This window comes from Haliotis rubra, unplaced genomic scaffold (genome assembly GCF_003918875.1).
Source record: "Haliotis rubra isolate DU_JTF1 unplaced genomic scaffold, ASM391887v1 Scf984, whole genome shotgun sequence".
Classification (NCBI taxonomy): Eukaryota; Metazoa; Mollusca; class Gastropoda; order Lepetellida; family Haliotidae; genus Haliotis; species Haliotis rubra.
In genome coordinates this window covers 12,241-34,824 of record NW_025767728.1, presented here as the reverse complement: position 1 = coordinate 34,824, position 22,584 = coordinate 12,241, and the positions used below count along the sequence as shown (strand labels likewise).

The following is a 22,584-nucleotide window of genomic DNA, read 5'->3' as shown; positions in this document are numbered from 1 at the left end:
GAGCATAACCATTGTTTGTCAGAAACACAGAGCATAACCATTGTTTGTCAACAGACACAGTCTGCATAACCATTGTTTGTCAGAAACACAGAGCATAACCATTGTTTGTCAGAAACACAGAGCATAACCATTGTTTGTCAGAAACACAGAGCATAACCATTGTTTGTCAGAAACACAGAGCATAACCATTGTTTGTCAACAGAAACATTCTGCCTAACCACTGCCTAACCGCTGTCTGTCTCCTTTATGTTCGAGGAACAGCAATCCCCTGTTAACGCTCTATCACTGGAACCAAAATCTTGTTGACGTGTGTTGCTCACTGATATAATCAAGTGTTGTGTTACCTTGAAATGAGCACACCTGTAACGAGGCAAACGCTGACCGCCCACAGGTATTGTGAGATGGGATTACTGCTGCCCCTTGATCGAGGCAGGATACGCTTCAACAGGTGCTGCCTCAACAAAGCAGCCACATGACTACAGCTGAGTTAATGGAGCTATTTGGGTCGACTATTTTGAAAGATATTTATCTTGCAACAGTAATGATACTAGGGAATAGGTATAGTGCTTGTGTAGAATTTTGTTTGTTTTTTGTATTTGAATATTGTATTATAAATTTGCTTCATGAATATGTATTTAAGAAATACAGTTCGCTCTACCACCATGTATAGTGTAATAAAACACACTTTCGCCCTGAACTATTATAGTTAAAGTCCGAGGAAGAATTGACACATTTTAACCGTCGTAAAACATAAACGTAATGTTTCCACCAGTGATGTTAGCTGCTTGAAGCAACTGCAAACCAAGAAACGGGATGCAACGGAGTAGTTTACTGTAGGAGGCCGTACGAAGCGATGACAACTGACATGCATCGTGATGTTGCTTACATTGTGACGTAATGTAAAATGGTTGGATTACGAGGGGGCACACTAGAATGGCGCAGTGACGGAATAACGTCATTCAATTGTTATGTCATCAAAAAACTATACCTTTATTGTCTGATAATGTATTTTGTTTTCGATTGTTCCAACTGCTAGGCATCTTAGAAAAAGAATTAAATTACTTTCTGAAAAGTAATGGAAGCTGTGAGACAGTCATAAACTTTTTAAGTTTTGATATCATAACAGTCGAAATTCAACGTCAAAGGCTGGACATGATGACAACCTGAAGTTAATGTGGAAATATGGACAAAGTGACTTAGCAGTAAGTCAAAGTTTGGAAGTATATTAACCACTGTGTCAACGTTAAAATATGGACATTATGACTAAGTCAACAATAGCATTGCACCACAGATCTGTCAATTGATCAGATAATAATAATAATTTATAACCTACGAGGGCGAAGAAATTGGGGCTCATATTTTTCATGCGATGCCCTAGGGCAAAATATCACTTTGTCATGGTGACGTGACGTCATGAACAATACTATGACGTCACATTTCTTCTACAGCATTGCGTTCTACATGTAGAGATGGCAAATAGCCAGCCTATGTTTGAAAGTAGATCTGGCTTTATTTTCCTCATTATTATTTTTTCCCCCTCATTTTGAGGATTTCGGTAATAAATAGAGGCTATTATATGAGTGCCCATACTTGTGCCCACACTCGAGTCGTAAACATTGTATGATATGGGCACTCATATAATATCCTCTATTTATTACTTGCCCATGGAAGATACTGCAGTGTAATATTTCACGGCAATATTACACTAGTGTAATACTGGTAGATGGATGACGTCATAATAGTTTACAGCTATGACGTCACAATGCTAATACCTCTGTCACAATGGTACTAGACCCTGCTTGACTTGCGGAAAGCTGAGAGTCATCACACTGTAGGCAGTTTCTGTCCATATATGTTGGAGGGTAATAAGCAGAATACTAAACTCGCTTCCGTGAAATACCATTTTTATTTAACTCATGAAAGATTTAGCATACTATACTAAATCATTAACTCGTTTAATGAAAGTGGTATTGCACGGAAGGCCATCTAGTATCCTCTCTATTATATGCAAACAAGCCACCGTATATATATCAGATCAATCAGAAACATGAGAACATGGACAAGATTATAAGGCATGAGAGAATTGCAATGTCTCACTATGTTTGTGTTATTTTTGATTACTTATGTCAACACATTTTACCAGAACAATCAGGTTTGTGGCAAGATGCAGTTAGGGAGAGGTGTATGTGACATTGCAAACTGTATTTATGGGTTTTCATATGAAGGATACAACGTATAATCAATCATAATCTATCCCAAACTCCCAACTCATGGTTTTTAATCGATTCAACTTTTAACTGTCATTCAAAATGTCCCCAACATGTATTCAAATTTGGTAAAGATACAGAAAAATATATGTATACAAAGATGGAACCACAAACATGTCCTTGTGTCAATTTTGCTACTGAATCTGAATAGATCTCTCAATTGATCTACGTACCTTTTTTTTTAATAAACAATTTTCCTGTAAGAATTGACAACTGTATACCCATATTAAGTGTATGCAAGCTCGATTAAGTTTCTCAAGCATTTGCCATGTTGTATTTGGTAAAACAAGATTCATCAGATGACAAATCCACCCGGTCACCACACATTTGAAAGACTGACTGACTGACTGAGTTTGGTTTTACGCTGCTTTTAGCAATATTCCAGCAACATCACGGCGGGGGACACCAGAAATGGGCTTCACACATTGTACCCATGTGGGGATTCGAACCCGGGTCTTCGGCGTGACGAGCCAACGCTTTAACCATTAGGCTACCCCACCGCCCCATTTGAAAGAACACATCATCTGAATTTCTGTCTAATCAGACCATCTGTATACAAGAGGACTTATTGAGCTATAGAAAAAATAACATGGAACTGGGATTCGAAAACTTGTACTTCTATGTCAGGTACACACCAATATTAAAGGACAAAATAAAATAATTTTGACCGCCTTATATTCCAAAGGGATAAAAATAATACAATACTTACGTATCGGGCTTGGAGGTGTTATGAATGATCCATCAAAGTTGACAGTTGTCGAAAGTCTGGAATCCGAAATTGGAGTCCCCGTAGCAATAGGTGTCACTGGCATGGATCCTGGGCGTGGTCCAGGGGAGATAACTCCAACACTATGCATTCCCGGCGGAGGGGGTGGACCAGATGAAGGCATGGGGATTCTTCCATTTGTAGGGTAGTAGATCCTGACTGGTGTTTTCCCACCTGCTGAATAATAGACTCTTCCAGGCTTATACCCCACACTCTGTGCTGGCCCTGTCGGGATGTATACCTGTTGACCCACAGAATAACCGCCTGGGGGGACAGGTGAGCCCCCAGCGGGTAGGGGGTAGAACCCAGGTTGTACCCCAGGGTGTACCCCAGGTTGTAACCCAGGGTAACCAGGCTGGTATCCGGGGTAGTCTCCTTCAGGATAACCTACAGGGTAGGAATATTCAGTATTAACTGGACCAAAGGCAACTCTTGGATCTGTTTGGGATGCTACAGGAAGTCCCTGGGTGTGGCTGGGGTCTAAGGGAGCATATGTACCCTCAACGTGCCCCGGAGTATGTCCTGGGGTGGGGCCAGGCATTGGATGGCCACCACTAACTACATGGCCGGGTGGTGGCCCGACAATACCTGGCGAAGTTGGCACTCCCCAGGGCGCCACTCCTCCCTCTCCACCCACAGGCTGCGCTGGTGTCCCCAACGCGTACACGTTGGGGTCAGCTGGGGGGTAGCCTGGGGGTGGGGGAGAGTTGTACTGTGCGTGGTGAGGTTGAGGTCTGTACACAGGCTCAAAGGCTGAAGGTTGCGAAGCTTTCCTACGCATCTGAGGTCGGCTACGCCCAAAAATGCGACTTGTGGCACGCCCACTCGCGCTGACTGAGACGATCTGCATCATCAACTGAAACAACAAGGATGCTGAATGTGACCTGGTAGATGAAGGTGCTGAAATAAGCAATACCTGGATCATAGATGATGAAGATAGGCTGGGCTTGTGCTGTACTGAACAATATCACCTTGTTGCTATTACTAATTAATAATTAACTATGCATTCTATTAGTGACATATACATTTATAGGAAACGCCTTCAATCTGTTTTTGAACGTATAGAGTAAAACATCTGTACAGTTTGCGTAAATCAGCCACACTGTTTTACAGTGTTTACTATTTCTGTATTACATATTTCACAGCAAGTACAAAAACTTTGATACTGATTATCACCTTCAACACACAAAATGTACTTAGCAAAACTGTGCATGACAAAATATGTCAACTTTATCTTCAGTGATAATCAAGGTTGCCTTGACTCATGGTGGCAACCTTCTAGCAGCTCAAAACGCACACAACAAATGCCACAAAGTTGTAAGCTATAAAAGCATTCCACAAGTATTGACACACACAACCAACAGTACAACTTACACAGAAACTTATACAATATTGGAAAACATTTGTTTGATATGTAAATTTGACACACATTTTAACATGGCGCGATGTCTTTAATGACTGTCAAGTAATTTGTCTTAAATACATGTACATTCAAATACCAACAGCACAAAGTGGCAACAGGTTCCAGTGCAGTTTACATACACAATTCAGACTAATATATTCTGTTTTTTCAAATAAATAAATAATAAAGGATGAAATTTTTATCAGCCATGGAGAACAGAATGCTGGATCAAAGGGTTGTCTGAAACTTGTATATTCCGATGAAACCTGCGTTCAACAGTAAGACCTCATTATCAGACAGGCTCCAGGCTCACTTAAGTCTAAAAATTGCTTAAATCTGTCATTTTGATCTGAAGTAAAAAAATTGTCTTAAATCAAGGATCATGTACATTTTTTAGTCTTAAAAGTTAAGACTGAGATCATTTTTTGTCTGAAATCCTGAGATTGCTACCTACCAGTCTTAAGTCAATTTTATTCCTAGCAAACATGGCAGAGGTCATACACATTTTGCGACTTATCAGACAACACAAAAGGAAAGAGCGAATTCCAAGAAAATTTAGGGATAGATTCAACCCTCTAGAATGTTATCGTCTTGGACGATCAACAATAACATTTTTAGTAAACCTCCTCAATGGACAAATTACTCATGAGACGAGGAGTTCTCTGAGCCACCATCTCTGCTGCAGGTCCTAACATGTCACAGTTTGCAGCAACAGAAGCGTTAATTCAGATTCAACCAGCATCATTCATTGATCACTCATTCTGATCTAATACGATGACATGTCAAAATCATGTTAAAGGTTTGGTATGATCGGTTGTCAGAAATACAGATATTTTGGCAGGGCTATGACATTTGTTTATGTATAGAATGGAACAGATGGGTTGTCAGTGAAATTAGCTCACACTAATTCAAATTGGTTATATTTGTTTGTATGTTGCTTAACACAGCTCTGACCCGTGAAGATCCGGGGTAGAATAGGTCTTCAGCAACCCATGCTTGCCACAAAAGTCGACTATGCTTGTCGTAAGTGGCGAATAACGGGATGGGGTGGTCAGGCTCGCTGACTTGGTTGACACATGTCATCGGTTCCCAATTGCGTAGATCGATGCTCATGCTGTTGATCACTGCATTGTCTGGTTCAGACTCTATTATTTACAGACCGCCACCATATAGCTTGAATATTGCTGAGTGCGGCGTAAAACTAAACTCACTCACTCACTCAAACACAGCTCTATGGCAGCGGTCTGTAAGTATGATTCTGGACCAGACAATCCAGTTATCAACAGCATGAGCATTGATCTATACAACTGGTATATGATGACGTGTCAACCCTTAGTCGCCTCTTACAACAAGAGGCTTAAGACCAATACTAACAAAATGGTTTGTAAGTGACACCAGTTAAAACTGGTTCAAACTGGTTGTCAGAGACATCGTTTCGTTTTGAATCAAATAGAAACTAATATGTCATGTGTTGAGATTATCAGAAACAACGTTACCTTCTGCCCCAGGTGGCGCGCTGACTGTCTGACTGGAGTTGACTCTGTTGGTCGCCCACTGCCAGGAGGCGCCTTTGACTCACGTCTCTCGGTGCCGAGGTGTTCCAGCATGTGAATCCGAGGAGGTGAGCTGAGGTGAGCACCCTGCCATCAAACATACACATGACTGACACACTAATAACCGCTTCCACACATTCAGTTAAAAATGTATATGTTGAACTCTTTGAATGCAAGGTTAATGAAATACTTAACTTGTAATCAGGAAAACACTGAAGATGGCAATAGTATAAGATTTATAATTATGGTGAATCTGGGTTATTTTTTTATATATACAACTTCTTTATTCTGTATAGGCTAAAGAAGTTGTGTATCCATAAAAATAATCCTCATTCTCCATTTACCCAACTTCTAGAATAATAATAATAATAATAGTCCATTAATATTGCGCATTTATCCATGCACATTGCATGCTCAAAGCGCCGACACATTACCCCTGGTCAACGAGTACAGAACACTCCCTGTGGAGAATACAACCGGTCGCTTGTCAGGTGCTCAAGGTTCAAATTCAGACTACCATTGTATCATACCAGGTACCCAATTCTACTGCTGGGTGGACAGAGGCAAGTTTGAACAAACTCACTTGCCTAAGGTGAGACCACATGTATCACATATGCTTCGTTGTGGGGCAGGACTGAAGTCCTAGAAACTTTCAGGAGTCAAGCTGCCAAACACGGTCACCCATCCGAGGACTGTCCGCGACCACCGTTGCTTAACTTCAGCTGATTGTGACCTGAGCTCTACGCAGAGGACCACACACCGCCACAGAATGCCAATCAAAGAACTCTTCTGAGATTGGTTTACATGTGACACTGAATTTGTTGAAAACATAAAAACTAATGCATGTTATTACAGTGTTTCATCTGAAGATTCAGGATTCTTGGAATCCATGGTTACACAACTCACCAGATTGCCTCCCATGATGGGCACAGACATAGCGCTGGGTGGGGGGACGCTGCCGTTTCCTGAAGCTGCCTGACTGTGTCCTGGGGAGCTGTGGAGAAGGGGGGCGTGGCCCGGTGAGGAGTGCAGCAGGGGGGCGGAGGTCCGTCCCGGGGGTGAGGAGTTGGGTGCTGGGGCCTGGGGTGGACTAGATGCAGGTCGTGTGGGATGCTGGGTGGGGCGGATGGAGGGTGGGGCTGACCCAACCTGAACTGACCCAGGGGGTGCATTCTGCTGGGCAAACATCGTTGGCTGTGGCACCTGGGAAAGAAACAAAATTGCATGGATCTTCACCTTATATGATCTCCACATGACAAGGATCTTCAGATGACATGATCCCAACATCATGAAGATCTTCACATGACAAGGATCTCCACATCATAAAGAGTGAGTGAGTGAGTATGGTTTTATGCCGCTTTTTAGCAATATTCCAGCAATATCACGGCAGGGGACACCAGAAATGGGCTTCACACATTGTACCCATGTGGGGAATCGAACCCGGGTCCTCGGCGCTGACGAGCTCCAACCACTAGGCTACCCCCGGGCGTGACGAAGCCAACGCTTTTAACCACCGCCCCACATCATGAAGATCTTCACATGACATGGATATTCACATGGGTCTCTGTCACATGGATTTCCTCGCTACATGGACCTTGATACTATCTGGACCTTACAATGTACACAAGGTTCAACGTATACTGTGTTTACAAGAGCAAGTAAATATCTCATTATGGTAGTCAGCTATAGAATCCCATGTTAGCGTCAACGAGATGTGCAACCTGCCACCAGAGTGGGACCACACAGACCAATGTAGCACTAACTGACAAGACTTGTGAGTAACCTATTCTGTGTGTGCAACCTGCCACCAGAGTCGGACCACACAGACCAATGTAGCACTAACTGACAAGACTTGTGAGTAACCTATTCTGTGTGTGCAACCTGCCACCAGAGTCGGACCACACAGACCAATGTAGCACCAACTGACAAGACTTGTGAGTAACCTATTCTGTGTGTGCAACCTGCCACCAGAGTGGGACCACACAGACCAATGTAGCACCAACTGACAAGACTTGTGAGTAACCTATTCTGTGTGTGCAACCTGCCACCAGAGTGGGACCACACAGACCAATGTAGCACTAACTGACAAGACTTGTGAGTAACCTATTCTGTGTGTGCAACCTGCCACCAGAGTGGGACCACACAGACCAATGTAGCACCAACTGACAAGACTTGTGAGTAACCTATTCTGTGTGTGCAACCTGCCACCAGAGTGGGACCACACAGACCAATGTAGCACTAACTGACAAGACTTGTGAGTAACCTATTCTGTGTGTGTGCAACCTGCCACCAGAGTGGGACCACACAGACCAATGTAGCACCAACTGACAAGACTTGTGAGTAACCTATTCTGTGTGTGCAACCTGCCACCAGAGTTGGACCACACAGACCAATGTAGCACTAACTGACAAGACTTGTGAGTAACCTATTCTGTGTGTGCAACCTGCCACCAGAGTCGGACCACACAGACCAATGTAGCACCAACTGACAAGACTTGTGAGTAACCTATTCTGTGTGTGCAACCTGCCACCAGAGTCGGACCACACAGACCAATGTAGCACCAACTGACAAGACTTGTGAGTAACCTATTCTGTGTGTGCAACCTGCCACCAGAGTGGGACCACACAGACCAATGTAGCACTAACTGACAAGACTTGTGAGTAACCTATTCTGTGTGTGCAACCTGCCACCAGAGTTGGACCACACAGACCAATGTAGCACCAACTGACAAGACTTGTGAGTAACCTATTCTGTGTGTGCAACCTGCCACCAGAGTGGGACCACACAGACCAATGTAGCACCAACTGACAAGACTTGTGAGTAACCTATTCTGTGTGTGCAACCTGCCACCAGAGTGGGACCACACAGACCAATGTAGCACCAACTGACAAGACTTGTGAGTAACCTATTCTGTGTGTGCAACCTGCCACCAGAGTCGGACCACACAGACCAATGTAGCACCAACTGACAAGACTTGTGAGTAACCTATTCTGTGTGTGCAACCTGCCACCAGAGTGGGACCACACAGAATCCAATGTAGCACTAACTGACAAGACTTGTGAGTAACCTATTCTGTGTGTGCAACCTGCCACCAGAGTCGGACCACACAGACCAATGTAGCACCAACTGACAAGACTTGTGAGTAACCTATTCTGTGTGTGCAACCTGCCACCAGAGTCGGACCACACAGACCAATGTAGCACTAACTGACAAGACTTGTGAGTAACCTATTCTGTGTGTGCAACCTGCAACCTGCCACCAGAGTGGGACCACACAGACCAATGTAGCACTAACTGACAAGACTTGTGAGTAACCTATTCTGTGTGTGCAACCTGCCACCAGAGTCGGGACCACACTGAACCAATGTAGCACTAACTGCCACCAGACTTGTGAGTAACCTATTCTGTGTGTGCAACCTGCCACCAGAGTGGGACCACACAGACCAATGTAGCACTAACTGACAAGACTTGTGAGTAACCTATTCTGTGTGTGCAACCTGCCACCAGAGTGGGGACCACACAGACCAATGTAGCACCAACTGACAAGACTTGTGAGTAACCTATTCTGTGTGTGCAACCTGCCACCAGAGTTGGACCACACAGACCAATGTAGCACCAACTGACAAGACTTGTGAGTAACCTATTCTGTGTGTGCAACCTGCCACCAGAGTCGGACCACACAGACCAATGTAGCACCAACTGACAAGACTTGTGAGTAACCTATTCTGTGTGTGCAACCTGCCACCAGAGTGGGACCACACAGACCAATAGCACCACAGACCAATGTAGCACCAACTGACAAGACTTGTGAGTAACCTATTCTGTGTGTGCAACCTGCCACCAGAGTCGGACCACACAGACCAATGTAGCACTAACTGACAAGACTTGTGAGTAACCTATTCTGTGTGTGCAACCTGCCACCAGAGTGGGACCACACAGACCAATGTAGCACTAACTGACAAGACTTGTGAGTAACCTATTCTGTGTGTGCAACCTGCCACCAGAGTCGGACCACACAGACCAATGTAGCACCAACTGACAAGACTTGTGAGTAACCTATTCTGTGTGTGCAACCTGCCACCAGAGTCGGACCACACAATCCAATGTAGCACTAACTGACAAGACTTGTGAGTAACCTATTCTGTGTGTGCAACCTGCCACCAGAGTGGGACCACACAGACCAATGTAGCACCAACTGACAAGACTTGTGAGTAACCTATTCTGTGTGTGCAACCTGCCACCAGAGTGGGACCACACAGACCAATGTAGCACTAACTGACAAGACTTGTGAGTAACCTATTCTGTGTGTGCAACCTGCCACCAGAGTCGGACCACACAGACCAATGTAGCACTAACTGCCAAGACTTGTGAGTAACCTATTCTGTGTGTGCAACCTGCCACCAGAGTCGGACCACACAGACCAATGTAGCACTAACTGACAAGACTTGTGAGTAACCTATTCTGTGTGTGCAACCTGCCACCAGAGTGGGACCACACAGATCCAATGTAGCACCAACTGACAAGACTTGTGAGTAACCTATTCTGTGTGTGCAACCTGCCACCAGAGTGGGACCACACAGACCAATGTAGCACTAACTGACAAGACTTGTGAGTAACCTATTCTGTGTGTGCAACCTGCCACCAGAGTGGGACCACACAGACCAATGTAGCACTAACTGACAAGACTTGTGAGTAACCTATTCTGTGTGTGCAACCTGCCACCAGAGTGGGACCACACAGACCAATGTAGCACCAACTGACAAGACTTGTGAGTAACCTATTCTGTGTGTGCAACCTGCCACCAGAGTGGGACCACACAGACCAATGTAGCACCAACTGACAAGACTTGTGAGTAACCTATTCTGTGTGTGCAACCTGCCACCAGAGTGGGACCACACAGACCAATGTAGCACTAACTGACAAGACTTGTGAGTAACCTATTCTGTGTGTGCAACCTGCCACCAGAGTGGGACCACACAGACCAATGTAGCACTAACTGACAAGACTTGTGAGTAACCTATTCTGTGTGTGCAACCTGCCACCAGAGTCGGACCACACAGACCAATGTAGCACCAACTGACAAGACTTGTGAGTAACCTATTCTGTGTGTGCAACCTGCCACCAGAGTCGGACCACACAGACCAATGTAGCACCAACTGACAAGACTTGTGAGTAACCTATTCTGTGTGTGCAACCTGCCACCAGAGTGGGACCACACAGACCAATGTAGCACTAACTGACAAGACTTGTGAGTAACCTATTCTGTGTGTGCAACCTGCCACCAGAGTGGGACCACACAGACCAATGTAGCACCAACTGACAAGACTTGTGAGTAACCTATTCTGTGTGTGCAACCTGCCACCAGAGTGGGACCACACAGATCCAATGTAGCACTAACTGACAAGACTTGTGAGTAACCTATTCTGTGTGTGCAACCTGCCACCAGAGTGGGACCACACAGACCAATGTAGCACCAACTGACAAGACTTGTGAGTAACCTATTCTGTGTGTGCAACCTGCCACCAGAGTGGGACCACACAGACCAATGTAGCACTAACTGACAAGACTTGTGAGTAACCTATTCTGTGTGTGCAACCTGCCACCAGAGTGGGACCACACAGACCAATGTAGCACCAACTGACAAGACTTGTGAGTAACCTATTCTGTGTGTGCAACCTGCCACCAGAGTGGGACCACACAGACCAATGTAGCACTAACTGACAAGACTTGTGAGTAACCTATTCTGTGTGTGCAACCTGCCACCAGAGTCGGACCACACAGACCAATGTAGCACCAACTGACAAGACTTGTGAGTAACCTATTCTGTGTGTGCAACCTGCCACCAGAGTGGGACCACACAGACCAATGTAGCACCAACTGACAAGACTTGTGAGTAACCTATTCTGTGTGTGCAACCTGCCACCAGAGTGGGACCACACAGACCAATGTAGCACCAACTGACAAGACTTGTGAGTAACCTATTCTGTGTGTGCAACCTGCCACCAGAGTGGGACCACACACAGACCAATGTAGCACTAACTGACAAGACTTGTGAGTAACCTATTCTGTGTGTGCAACCTGCCACCAGAGTGGGACCACACAGACCAATGTAGCACCAACTGACAAGACTTGTGAGTAACCTATTCTGTGTGTGCAACCTGCCACCAGAGTGGGACCACACAGACCAATGTAGCACTAACTGACAAGACTTGTGAGTAACCTATTCTGTGTGTGCAACCTGCCACCAGAGTGGGACCACACAGACCAATGTAGCACCAACTGACAAGACTTGTGAGTAACCTATTCTGTGTGTGCAACCTGCCACCAGAGTGGGACCACACAGACCAATGTAGCACCAACTGACAAGACTTGTGAGTAACCTATTCTGTGTGTGCAACCTGCCACCAGAGTGGGACCACACAGACCAATGTAGCACCAACTGACAAGACTTGTGAGTAACCTATTCTGTGTGTGCAACCTGCCACCAGAGTGGGACCACACAGACCAATGTAGCACCAACTGACAAGACTTGTGAGTAACCTATTCTGTGTGTGCAACCTGCCACCAGAGTGGGACCACACAGACCAATGTAGCACTAACTGACAAGACTTGTGAGTAACCTATTCTGTGTGTGCAACCTGCCACCAGAGTGGGACCACACAGACCAATGTAGCACCAACTGACAAGACTTGTGAGTAACCTATTCTGTGTGTGCAACCTGCCACCAGAGTGGGACCACACAGACCAATGTAGCACCAACTGACAAGACTTGTGAGTAACCTATTCTGTGTGTGCAACCTGCCACCAGAGTGGGACCACACAGACCAATGTAGCACCAACTGACAAGACTTGTGAGTAACCTATTCTGTGTGTGCAACCTGCCACCAGAGTGGGACCACACAGACCAATGTAGCACTAACTGACAAGACTTGTGAGTAACCTATTCTGTGTGTGCAACCTGCCACCAGAGTGGGACCACACAGACCAATGTAGCACTAACTGACAAGACTTGTGAGTAACCTATTCTGTGTGTGCAACCTGCCACCAGAGTGGGACCACACAGACCAATGTAGCACCAACTGACAAGACTTGTGAGTAACCTATTCTGTGTGTGCAACCTGCCACCAGAGTGGGACCACACAGACCAATGTAGCACTAACTGACAAGACTTGTGAGTAACCTATTCTGTGTGTGCAACCTGCCACCAGAGTGGGACCACACAGACCAATGTAGCACCAACTGACAAGACTTGTGAGTAACCTATTCTGTGTGTGCAACCTGCCACCAGAGTGGGACCACACAGACCAATGTAGCACCAACTGACAAGACTTGTGAGTAACCTATTCTGTGTGTGCAACCTGCCACCAGAGTGGGACCACACAGACCAATGTAGCACTAACTGACAAGACTTGTGAGTAACCTATTCTGTGTGTGCAACCTGCCACCAGAGTGGGACCACACAGACCAATGTAGCACCAACTGACAAGACTTGTGAGTAACCTATTCTGTGTGTGCAACCTGCCACCAGAGTGGGACCACACAGACCAATGTAGCACTAACTGACAAGACTTGTGAGTAACCTATTCTGTGTGTGCAACCTGCCACCAGAGTGGGACCACACAGACCAATGTAGCACTAACTGACAAGACTTGTGAGTAACCTATTCTGTGTGTGCAACCTGCCACCAGAGTCGGACCACACAGACCAATGTAGCACCAACTGACAAGACTTGTGAGTAACCTATTCTGTGTGTGCAACCTGCCACCAGAGTGGGACCACACAGACCAATGTAGCACTAACTGACAAGACTTGTGAGTAACCTATTCTGTGTGTGCAACCTGCCACCAGAGTGGGACCACACAGACCAATGTAGCACCAACTGACAAGACTTGTGAGTAACCTATTCTGTGTGTGCAACCTGCCACCAGAGTGGGACCACACAGACCAATGTAGCACTAACTGACAAGACTTGTGAGTAACCTATTCTGTGTGTGCAACCTGCCACCAGAGTCGGACCACACAGACCAATGTAGCACCAACTGACAAGACTTGTGAGTAACCTATTCTGTGTGTGCAACCTGCCACCAGAGTGGGACCACACAGACCAATGTAGCACTAACTGACAAGACTTGTGAGTAACCTATTCTGTGTGTGCAACCTGCCACCAGAGTGGGACCACACAGACCAATGTAGCACCAACTGACAAGACTTGTGAGTAACCTATTCTGTGTGTGCAACCTGCCACCAGAGTGGGACCACACAGACCAATGTAGCACCAACTGACAAGACTTGTGAGTAACCTATTCTGTGTGTGCAACCTGCCACCAGAGTCGGACCACACAGACCAATGTAGCACCAACTGACAAGACTTGTGAGTAACCTATTCTGTGTGTGCAACCTGCCACCAGAGTGGGACCACACAATCCCAATGTAGCACTAACTGACAAGACTTGTGAGTAACCTATTCTGTGTGTGCAACCTGCCACCAGAGTGGGACCACACAGACCAATGTAGCACTAACTGACAAGACTTGTGAGTAACCTATTCTGTGTGTGCAACCTGCCACCAGAGTCGGACCACACAGACCAATGTAGCACTAACTGACAAGACTTGTGAGTAACCTATTCTGTGTGTGCAACCTGCCACCAGAGTGGGACCACACAGACCAATGTAGCACCAACTGACAAGACTTGTGAGTAACCTATTCTGTGTGTGCAACCTGCCACCAGAGTGGGACCACACAGACCAATGTAGCACCAACTGACAAGACTTGTGAGTAACCTATTCTGTGTGTGCAACCTGCCACCAGAGTGGGACCACACAGACCAATGTAGCACCAACTGACAAGACTTGTGAGTAACCTATTCTGTGTGTGCAACCTGCCACCAGAGTGGGACCACACAGACCAATGTAGCACCAACTGACAAGACTTGTGAGTAACCTATTCTGTGTGTGCAACCTGCCACCAGAGTCGGACCACACAGACCAATGTAGCACTAACTGACAAGACTTGTGAGTAACCTATTCTGTGTGTGCAACCTGCCACCAGAGTCGGACCACACAGACCAATGTAGCACCAACTGACAAGACTTGTGAGTAACCTATTCTGTGTGTGCAACCTGCCACCAGAGTGGGACCACACAGACCAATGTAGCACCAACTGACAAGACTTGTGAGTAACCTATTCTGTGTGTGCAACCTGCCACCAGAGTCGGACCACACAGACCAATGTAGCACCAACTGACAAGACTTGTGAGTAACCTATTCTGTGTGTGCAACCTGCCACCAGAGTCGGACCACACAGACCAATGTAGCACCAACTGACAAGACTTGTGAGTAACCTATTCTGTGTGTGCAACCTGCCACCAGAGTGGGACCACACAGACCAATGTAGCACCAACTGACAAGACTTGTGAGTAACCTATTCTGTGTGTGCAACCTGCCACCAGAGTGGGACCACACAGACCAATGTAGCACCAACTGACAAGACTTGTGAGTAACCTATTCTGTGTGTGCAACCTGCCACCAGAGTCGGACCACACAGACCAATGTAGCACTAACTGACAAGACTTGTGAGTAACCTATTCTGTGTGTGCAACCTGCCACCAGAGTCGGACCACACAGACCAATGTAGCACTAACTGACAAGACTTGTGAGTAACCTATTCTGTGTGTGCAACCTGCCACCAGAGTCGGACCACACAAACCAATGTAGCACTAACTGACAAGACTTGTGAGTAACCTATTCTGCCCAAAGTTCCCAGGTGTGTTGTGTGGTACCTACCACAGGTGGTTGTCTGTAGGGGGGTGCAGCACCAACCCCAACGCCGACTCCTGCCTGTGCCGCCGCGGCCACCCCCGATGCCCCGGCATGGTCAGGAGGCATGGTCTGGACATAGGCTGACTGCATGGCAAGTGTCTCCTTCAAGTTGTTCACCTCTTGTCTGATACGCCACAACTCATCGTCAAACCCAGGGCCAACTGAAATGGAGATGGCAAAAACACTGGGAGATGTACAACTGTGATAAATGGACGTGGACTGACACCAGGCTGATATGTTCCATCCCTAATACTCTTGTCTTTATACAATCTAGAACATCAGCTGAGGAGAGACCTACCTCCCTCGGGTCCCTGCTGGGCCAGGTTCTCCATCTCAGATACGTTCCATCTAGTGGTTAACTACAATCTAGAACATCAGCTGAGGAGAGACCTACCTCCCTCAGGTCCCTGCTGGGCCAGGTTCTCCATCTCAGATACGTTCCATCTAGTGGTTAACTACAATCTAGAACATCAGCAGAGGAGAGACCTACCTCCCTCGGGTCCCTGCTGGGCCAGGTTCTCCATCTCAGATAATGCTCCATCTAGTGGTTAACTACAATCTAGAACATCAGCAGAGGAGAGACCTACCTCCCTCGGGTCCCTGCTGGGCCAGGTTCTCCATCTCAGATCGTTCCATCTAGTGGTTAACTACAATCTAGAACATCAGCAGAGGAGAGACCTACCTCCCTCGGGTCCCTGCTGGGCCAGGTTCTCCATCTCAGATACGTTCCATCTAGTGGTTAACTACAATCTAGAACATCAGCTGAGGAGAGACCTACCTCCCTCGGGTCCCTGCTGGGCCAGGTTCTCCATCTCAGATACGTTCCATCTAGTGGTTAACTACAATCTAGAACATCAGCTGAGGAGAGACCTACCTCCCTCAGGTCCCTGCTGGTTCAGGTTCTCCATCTCAGATACGTTCCATCTAGTGGTTAACTACAATCTAGAACATCAGCTGAGGAGAGACCTACCTCCCTCCCCTCGGGGTCCCTGCTGGGCCAGGTTCTCCATCTCAGATACGTTCCATCTAGTGGTTAACTACAATCTAGAACATCAGCAGAGGAGAGACCTACCTCCCTCGGGTCCCTGCTGGTTCAGGTTCTCCATCTCAGATACGTTCCATCTAGTGGTTAACTACAATCTAGAACATCAGCAGAGGAGAGACCTACCTCCCTCGGGTCCCTGCTGGGCCAGGTTCTCCATCTCAGATACGTTCCATCTAGTGGTTAACTACAATCTAGAACATCAGCAGAGGAGAGACCTACCTCCCTCGGGTCCCTGCTGGGCCAGGTTCTCCATCTCAGATATGTTCCATCTAGTGGTTAACTACAATCTAGAACATCAGCAGAGGAGAGACCTACCTCCCTCGGGTCCCTGCTGGTTCAGGTTCTCCATCTCAGATACGTTCCATCTAGTGGTTAACTACAATCTAGAACATCAGCTGAGGAGAGACCTACCTCCCTCGGGTCCCTGCTGGGCCAGGTTCTCCATCTCAGATACGTTCCATCTAGTGGTTAACTACAATCTAGAACATCAGCAGAGGAGAGACCTACCTCCCTCGGTCCCTGCTGGGCCAGGTTCTCCATCTCAGATCGTTCCATCTAGTGGTTAACTACAATCTAGAACATCAGCTGAGGAGAGACCTACCTCCCTCGGGTCCCTGCTGGTTCAGGTTCTCCATCTCAGATACGTTCCATCTAGTGGTTAACTACAATCTAGAACATCAGCAGAGGAGAGACCTACCTCCCTCGGGTCCCTGCTGGGCCAGGTTCTCCATCTCAGATCGTTCCATCTAGTGGTTAACTACAATCTAGAACATCAGCAGAGGAGAGACCTACCTCCCTCGGGTCCCTGCTGGGCCAGGTTCTCCATCTCAGATATCACGTTCCATCTAGTGGTTAACTACAATCTAGAACATCAGCAGAGGAGAGACCTACCTCCCTCGGGTCCCTGCTGGGCCAGGTTCTCCATCTCAGATCACGTTCCATCTAGTGGTTAACTACAATCTAGAACATCAGCAGAGGAGAGACCTACCTCCCTCGGGTCCCTGCTGGGCCAGGTTCTCCATCTCAGATCGTTCCATCTAGTGGTTAACTACAATCTAGAACATCAGCATCAGCAGAGGAGAGACCTACCTCCCTCGGGTCCCTGCTGGGCCAGGTTCTCCATCTCAGATACGTTCCATCTAGTGGTTAACTACAATCTAGAACATCAGCAGAGGAGAGACCTACCTCCCTCGGGTCCCTGCTGGGCCAGGTTCTCCATCTCAGATCTAGAACATCAGTTCCATCTAGTGGTTAACTACAATCTAGAACATCAGCAGAGGAGAGACCTACCTCCCTCGGGTCCCTGCTGGGCCAGGTTCTCCATCTCAGATACGTTCCATCTAGTGGTTAACTACAATCTAGAACATCAGCAGAGGAGAGACCTACCTCCCTCGGGTCCCTGCTGGGCCAGGTTCTCCATCTCAGATACGTTCCATCTAGTGGTTAACTACAATCTAGAACATCAGCAGAGGAGAGACCTACCTCCCTCGGGTCCCTGCTGGGCCAGGTTCTCCATCTCAGATACGTTCCATCTAGTGGTTAACTACAATCTAGAACATCAGCAGAGGAGAGACCTACCTCCCTCGGGTCCCTGCTGGGCCAGGTTCTCCATCTCAGATACGTTCCATCTAGTGGTTAACTACAATCTAGAACATCAGCTGAGGAGAGACCTACCTCCCTCGGGTCCCTGCTGGGCCAGGTAGTCCAGCATCTGGTTCAGGTTCTCCATTTCCTCCTTCTGAGCATCCAGGATGTCATACAGACGGGTCAACTCCTCCTCCTGGGCAGCTGCAGGACAGAGGGTACAGTCAATACAGTAGGTACAGTTAGTACATTGGGTACAGGGAGTACAGTAGCTTACTAAATACAGTAAGTGTAGTCAGTAGTGTTGGGAACTGGTTGAAATCTCACAATTGATGATTGTTTCATTACCAACGAACAATCATCAAAAAAACTTGGTAAGCATCATTTTTCAGATTTTCCTATCCAGGTTGTTATTGCAGATATTTATAACATGATGCAACTTGCTACTTTAAAGTGATGACTAATATATCATGAACATAAACTTCCCGGAGTCTTCAAGAAATATTCAGTCATGGCTTTTCAGTTAGTGAAGTGAGTTTTCTAAGAATTAAACACGTTTTCATGCCCTGATAACTTCTAGGATATCATCATCAAGTATATCAAAGACTAAAACAGTAGTTCCTAAATCGTTTATGTTCGATTATGAGAAAATGTGATCGATTGCTTGGTCGTTTGGTCACTGCGACCAATCTTCGATTATTTCAATTAATCTGAACACCACTAGTAGTCAGCACAGTGAGTCAGCAAGTGTGTGTGTGTGTGTGTGGTGGGTAGATCAGTGGTGCGAGTCAATGAGCGGAACACTTGAGACCTTAACTTTCTGGCTATAAAGTAGACTATAAACTAAGCATCAAGTTGGATACCATGATTTTATTCAGCTTATTAGAAAACATCGTATATTTTCTCACATAAGGTGATATTTTCATAGTTTATAGTGTTGTCACAACCCCTAGTGTACAGTACACAACCCTGTACACTTAAAAGAACCGACGAATCTGTTGGTATTTGACCAGATGGTGGCCACATGAATACGTGCAAACACCTAGTTGCGGGTACAGCAACGCGCAGTGAACAGGGACAAAGTACTGTGACTATATGTCCCAGTCCAACCAGTTGTGAATGGGTACCTCGTTAGGATGAGAAAGCCACAACAACTCGGTGCGCCTAGTGGCTGCAAGAGTTGTATGATCCCCAGGGAGTTGAGATTGATAATGCGATGTGCCGCTGAGATTGACATCCAGTGATCGAGGGGAAAAATACCAGTGCCTTGAGCATGCACTGGTGCGTAGATATGTGCGCTATATAAATATCCTATAATAATAATAATAGTTTACAGACAAAGGATACTGAAACATTCCAGTGGCTGTTCTTTCACTTTGGTTGGAATAATCATAATAAACATGGAAACAATGTTGCGCCCTATTGCACCTACCCATCATCTGGTTGGACATGTCAGCCTCCTGTATGTCGTCCTGCATCTGTCCCTCCCGCGTCTCCAGCAGGCCCTGCAGGTGGTCCGCAGCCTGCTGAGCCAGGTCAAGGTCATCTGCTATCACTTGGATGCGGGCTTCCTGCTTCTCCTACAGCAGTGACAGGACACTCAATGTCACCTCAATCTCATTAAAAATGTTCAATATATACGATATCTCTCTGCATGAGGTGAGGTGAAATTGGGTTTAATGTCGTACTTGAGAATATTTCGCTCATATGACGACGTGCATGCATGTGTATGTGTATGTGCGGCAGCTTGTACTAGCCCAGACTGAAGCTGGTTTTATAGTGCTAGCCCACTGAGATACCATGCCGCAGTGAAGCATGAATACTCCACTCAGACACATTACACTGACTCCGAGCCGACCAGTCCTTGTTGTATCCATTAATGCCGAACGCCAGGCAAGGACCAACAAGTACCATATTTTAACGTCTTTTGGTATGACGCGATCGGGATCGAACCCGGGACCTTCCGTTCTCCGGGCGGACGCTCTAACCACTACACCATGGAGGCAGTCGTCTCTGCATGAGCGACCTTTATGTTCAAACAAAGATTCAGGGTGACCCTGGAGTCAAACACCCTGAGGAGAGGACCCTTCACTTTGAACACTCGTATATATGCCACTGTAACAGTAATGTTCATGAGGAATCTGCTACTACATAACGGTGCCCTTCACGCTATGGTAGGATTCAAACCCACAACCAGTACCTCCTTGTTGGGCAGGGAGTCAAAGACATCTGAGTCCATTGTGCCAAAACATTAGAAAACATGTACGAAGCTCCCTAACAATACAGTGTGAATTATACCCGTTCAGGGGACTAATACAAACAGCTACGGATAAGGGAGGCAGCTCTGCAGCACCTGTACCGCGACCCTGTCAAGAATGCCTCTCACAATGAGATCCATCTCCTCACCCTGATCAGCTCCGCCTCCTGCCTCTGTTTCTCCAGCTCCTTCTCAAACTCCTCCTCCCGTTGCTGCATCTCCTCCGTCAGCAGCGCGATCTCATTCTCTGCATCCAGCACCTTCAGGGAGGAGCACAGATGAACATTACAACCCATCAGCCTATGTATTACGTCATCAATACTCATGGAACGATATTCCTGTTTCTTAGCTCCACCATAACAACACTTATGTAGCAACTATATGATGCATCACCTAAACAAAGAAGTTGTTCATCCATAAAGTTGGTCCTTATCTGACTCTTCAACTTCAAAAAAGGCCACTCAAAACCATAAAAAGTCCATACATCAGAGGCAGTCCTATTTTATCTTCTCTCCAACTCATACACTCCAGCCAATATTGTTTAAAAACACAACTTCAAAGGATCTGGGTTGAAATATAAAACCGCAAGCTGGAATAAGCTGAGCTGCAGGTTTTGCATTTTTTGGCAAAAAAATTGGATTGCTTAATTACTGGACAACGTCACTGCAATACATTAGAATGACTGACTGACTGAGTTTGGTTTTACGCCGCTTTTAGCAATATTCCAGCAACATCACGGCGGGGGACACCAGAAATGAGCTTCAACATTAGAATGAAACAATACACCAGTCGTTGTACAGATCAAATTCAGTGACAGCTTAAGGAAAAGCCTACATGCAGCATGTAGACAAAAGAATTCATGCCGTGTGGTCCTGTGTATAGAGACCAGGTCACAAATCTGTTGAAGTTAAAGAACGCTGGTCGCAGACAGTCCTTGGATGGGTGACCGTGTTTGGCAGCTGGATTATGTGAGTTATTACTCATGTCCAGCCCCACAACAAAGCACATAGGACACAAGTGGTCTCACCTTCGGCGAGTGAGTTTGTTCATGAATTGCCTCTGTTCACTCAGCAGTGAATGGGTCCCTGGTGGGATAATTCATTTGACTGTTAACCATCTAGTGCCCCACTGTCTGCTTGGGTTATCTATGGTAATAATTTGTTAGCGCTTTGAGCATGCACAAGTGCTTGGAAACAGGCACGCCATGAATAGCCATTATTATTATTATGTGAGACTGAATACCTGTAAGTGAGTGAGTTTAGTTTTACGCCGCACTCAGCAATATTCCAGCTATGTGATGGAGGTCTGTAAATAATCGAGTCTGGACCAGACAATCCAGGGATCAACAGCATGAGCATCGATCTACGCAATTGGGAACCGATGACATGTGTCAACTAAGTCAGTCAGCCTGACCACCCAATCCCGTTAGTCACCTCTTACGACAAGCATGGGTTACTGAAGGCCAGTATTCTAACCCGGCCGACCCTTGAACCGACCTTGGTAGATCATGGCCCTGTCAGCCGTGTTTGTTGAATTTCCACTATGTAAGGAAACCTTAAGACTACGATGGCCCTTCTCCCCACTCTCCTCTCCATCAGACGTAACCCTGCACCCTGTTACCGCCAGTCATGCTGTACACCTACCCTTCTCTCACTCTCCTCCATCAGTCATGATGTACACCTACCCTTCTCTCACTCTCCTCCATCATTCATGATGTACACCTACCCTTCTCTCACTCTCCTCCATCAGTCATACCCTTCTCTCACTCTCCTCCATCAGTGTACACCTACCCTTCTCTCACTCTCCTCCATCATTCATGATGTACACCTACCCTTCTCTCACTCTCTGTACCTCCATCAGTCATGCTGTACACCTACTCTCCTTCTCTCACT

At 46.5% G+C, this 22,584-nt stretch overlaps 2 protein-coding genes across 3 annotated transcripts in view; both read right to left on the bottom strand.

Annotated features, from left to right (window-relative positions):
• The window catches only part of LOC124265561 (centriolin-like), a 29,387-nt gene extending 25,809 nt beyond the window's left edge, over nt 1-3,578 (bottom strand). For both annotated transcript variants that reach the window (XM_046700346.1, XM_046700347.1), the window contains exon 1: nt 2,977-3,578. In XM_046700346.1, coding sequence (XP_046556302.1) covers nt 2,977-3,574 — 598 coding nt within the window. In that variant the 5' untranslated portion in view covers nt 3,575-3,578. The remainder of the gene's footprint in view (nt 1-2,976) is intronic.
• A 13-nt stretch (nt 3,579-3,591) lies between these two features.
• LOC124265547 (protein enabled homolog) lies at nt 3,592-22,556 on the bottom strand. Its single transcript, XM_046700334.1, has 8 exons — nt 22,524-22,556; nt 20,842-20,952; nt 19,868-20,015; nt 18,526-18,639; nt 15,771-15,967; nt 6,895-7,191; nt 5,932-6,075; nt 3,592-3,723 (listed from the first exon to the last, which is right to left on the bottom strand). The coding sequence occupies exons 1-8, from the start codon at nt 22,554-22,556 to the stop codon at nt 3,592-3,594; spliced, it is 1,176 nt and encodes a 391-aa protein (XP_046556290.1).
• Nucleotides 22,557-22,584: the final 28 nt, after the last annotated feature.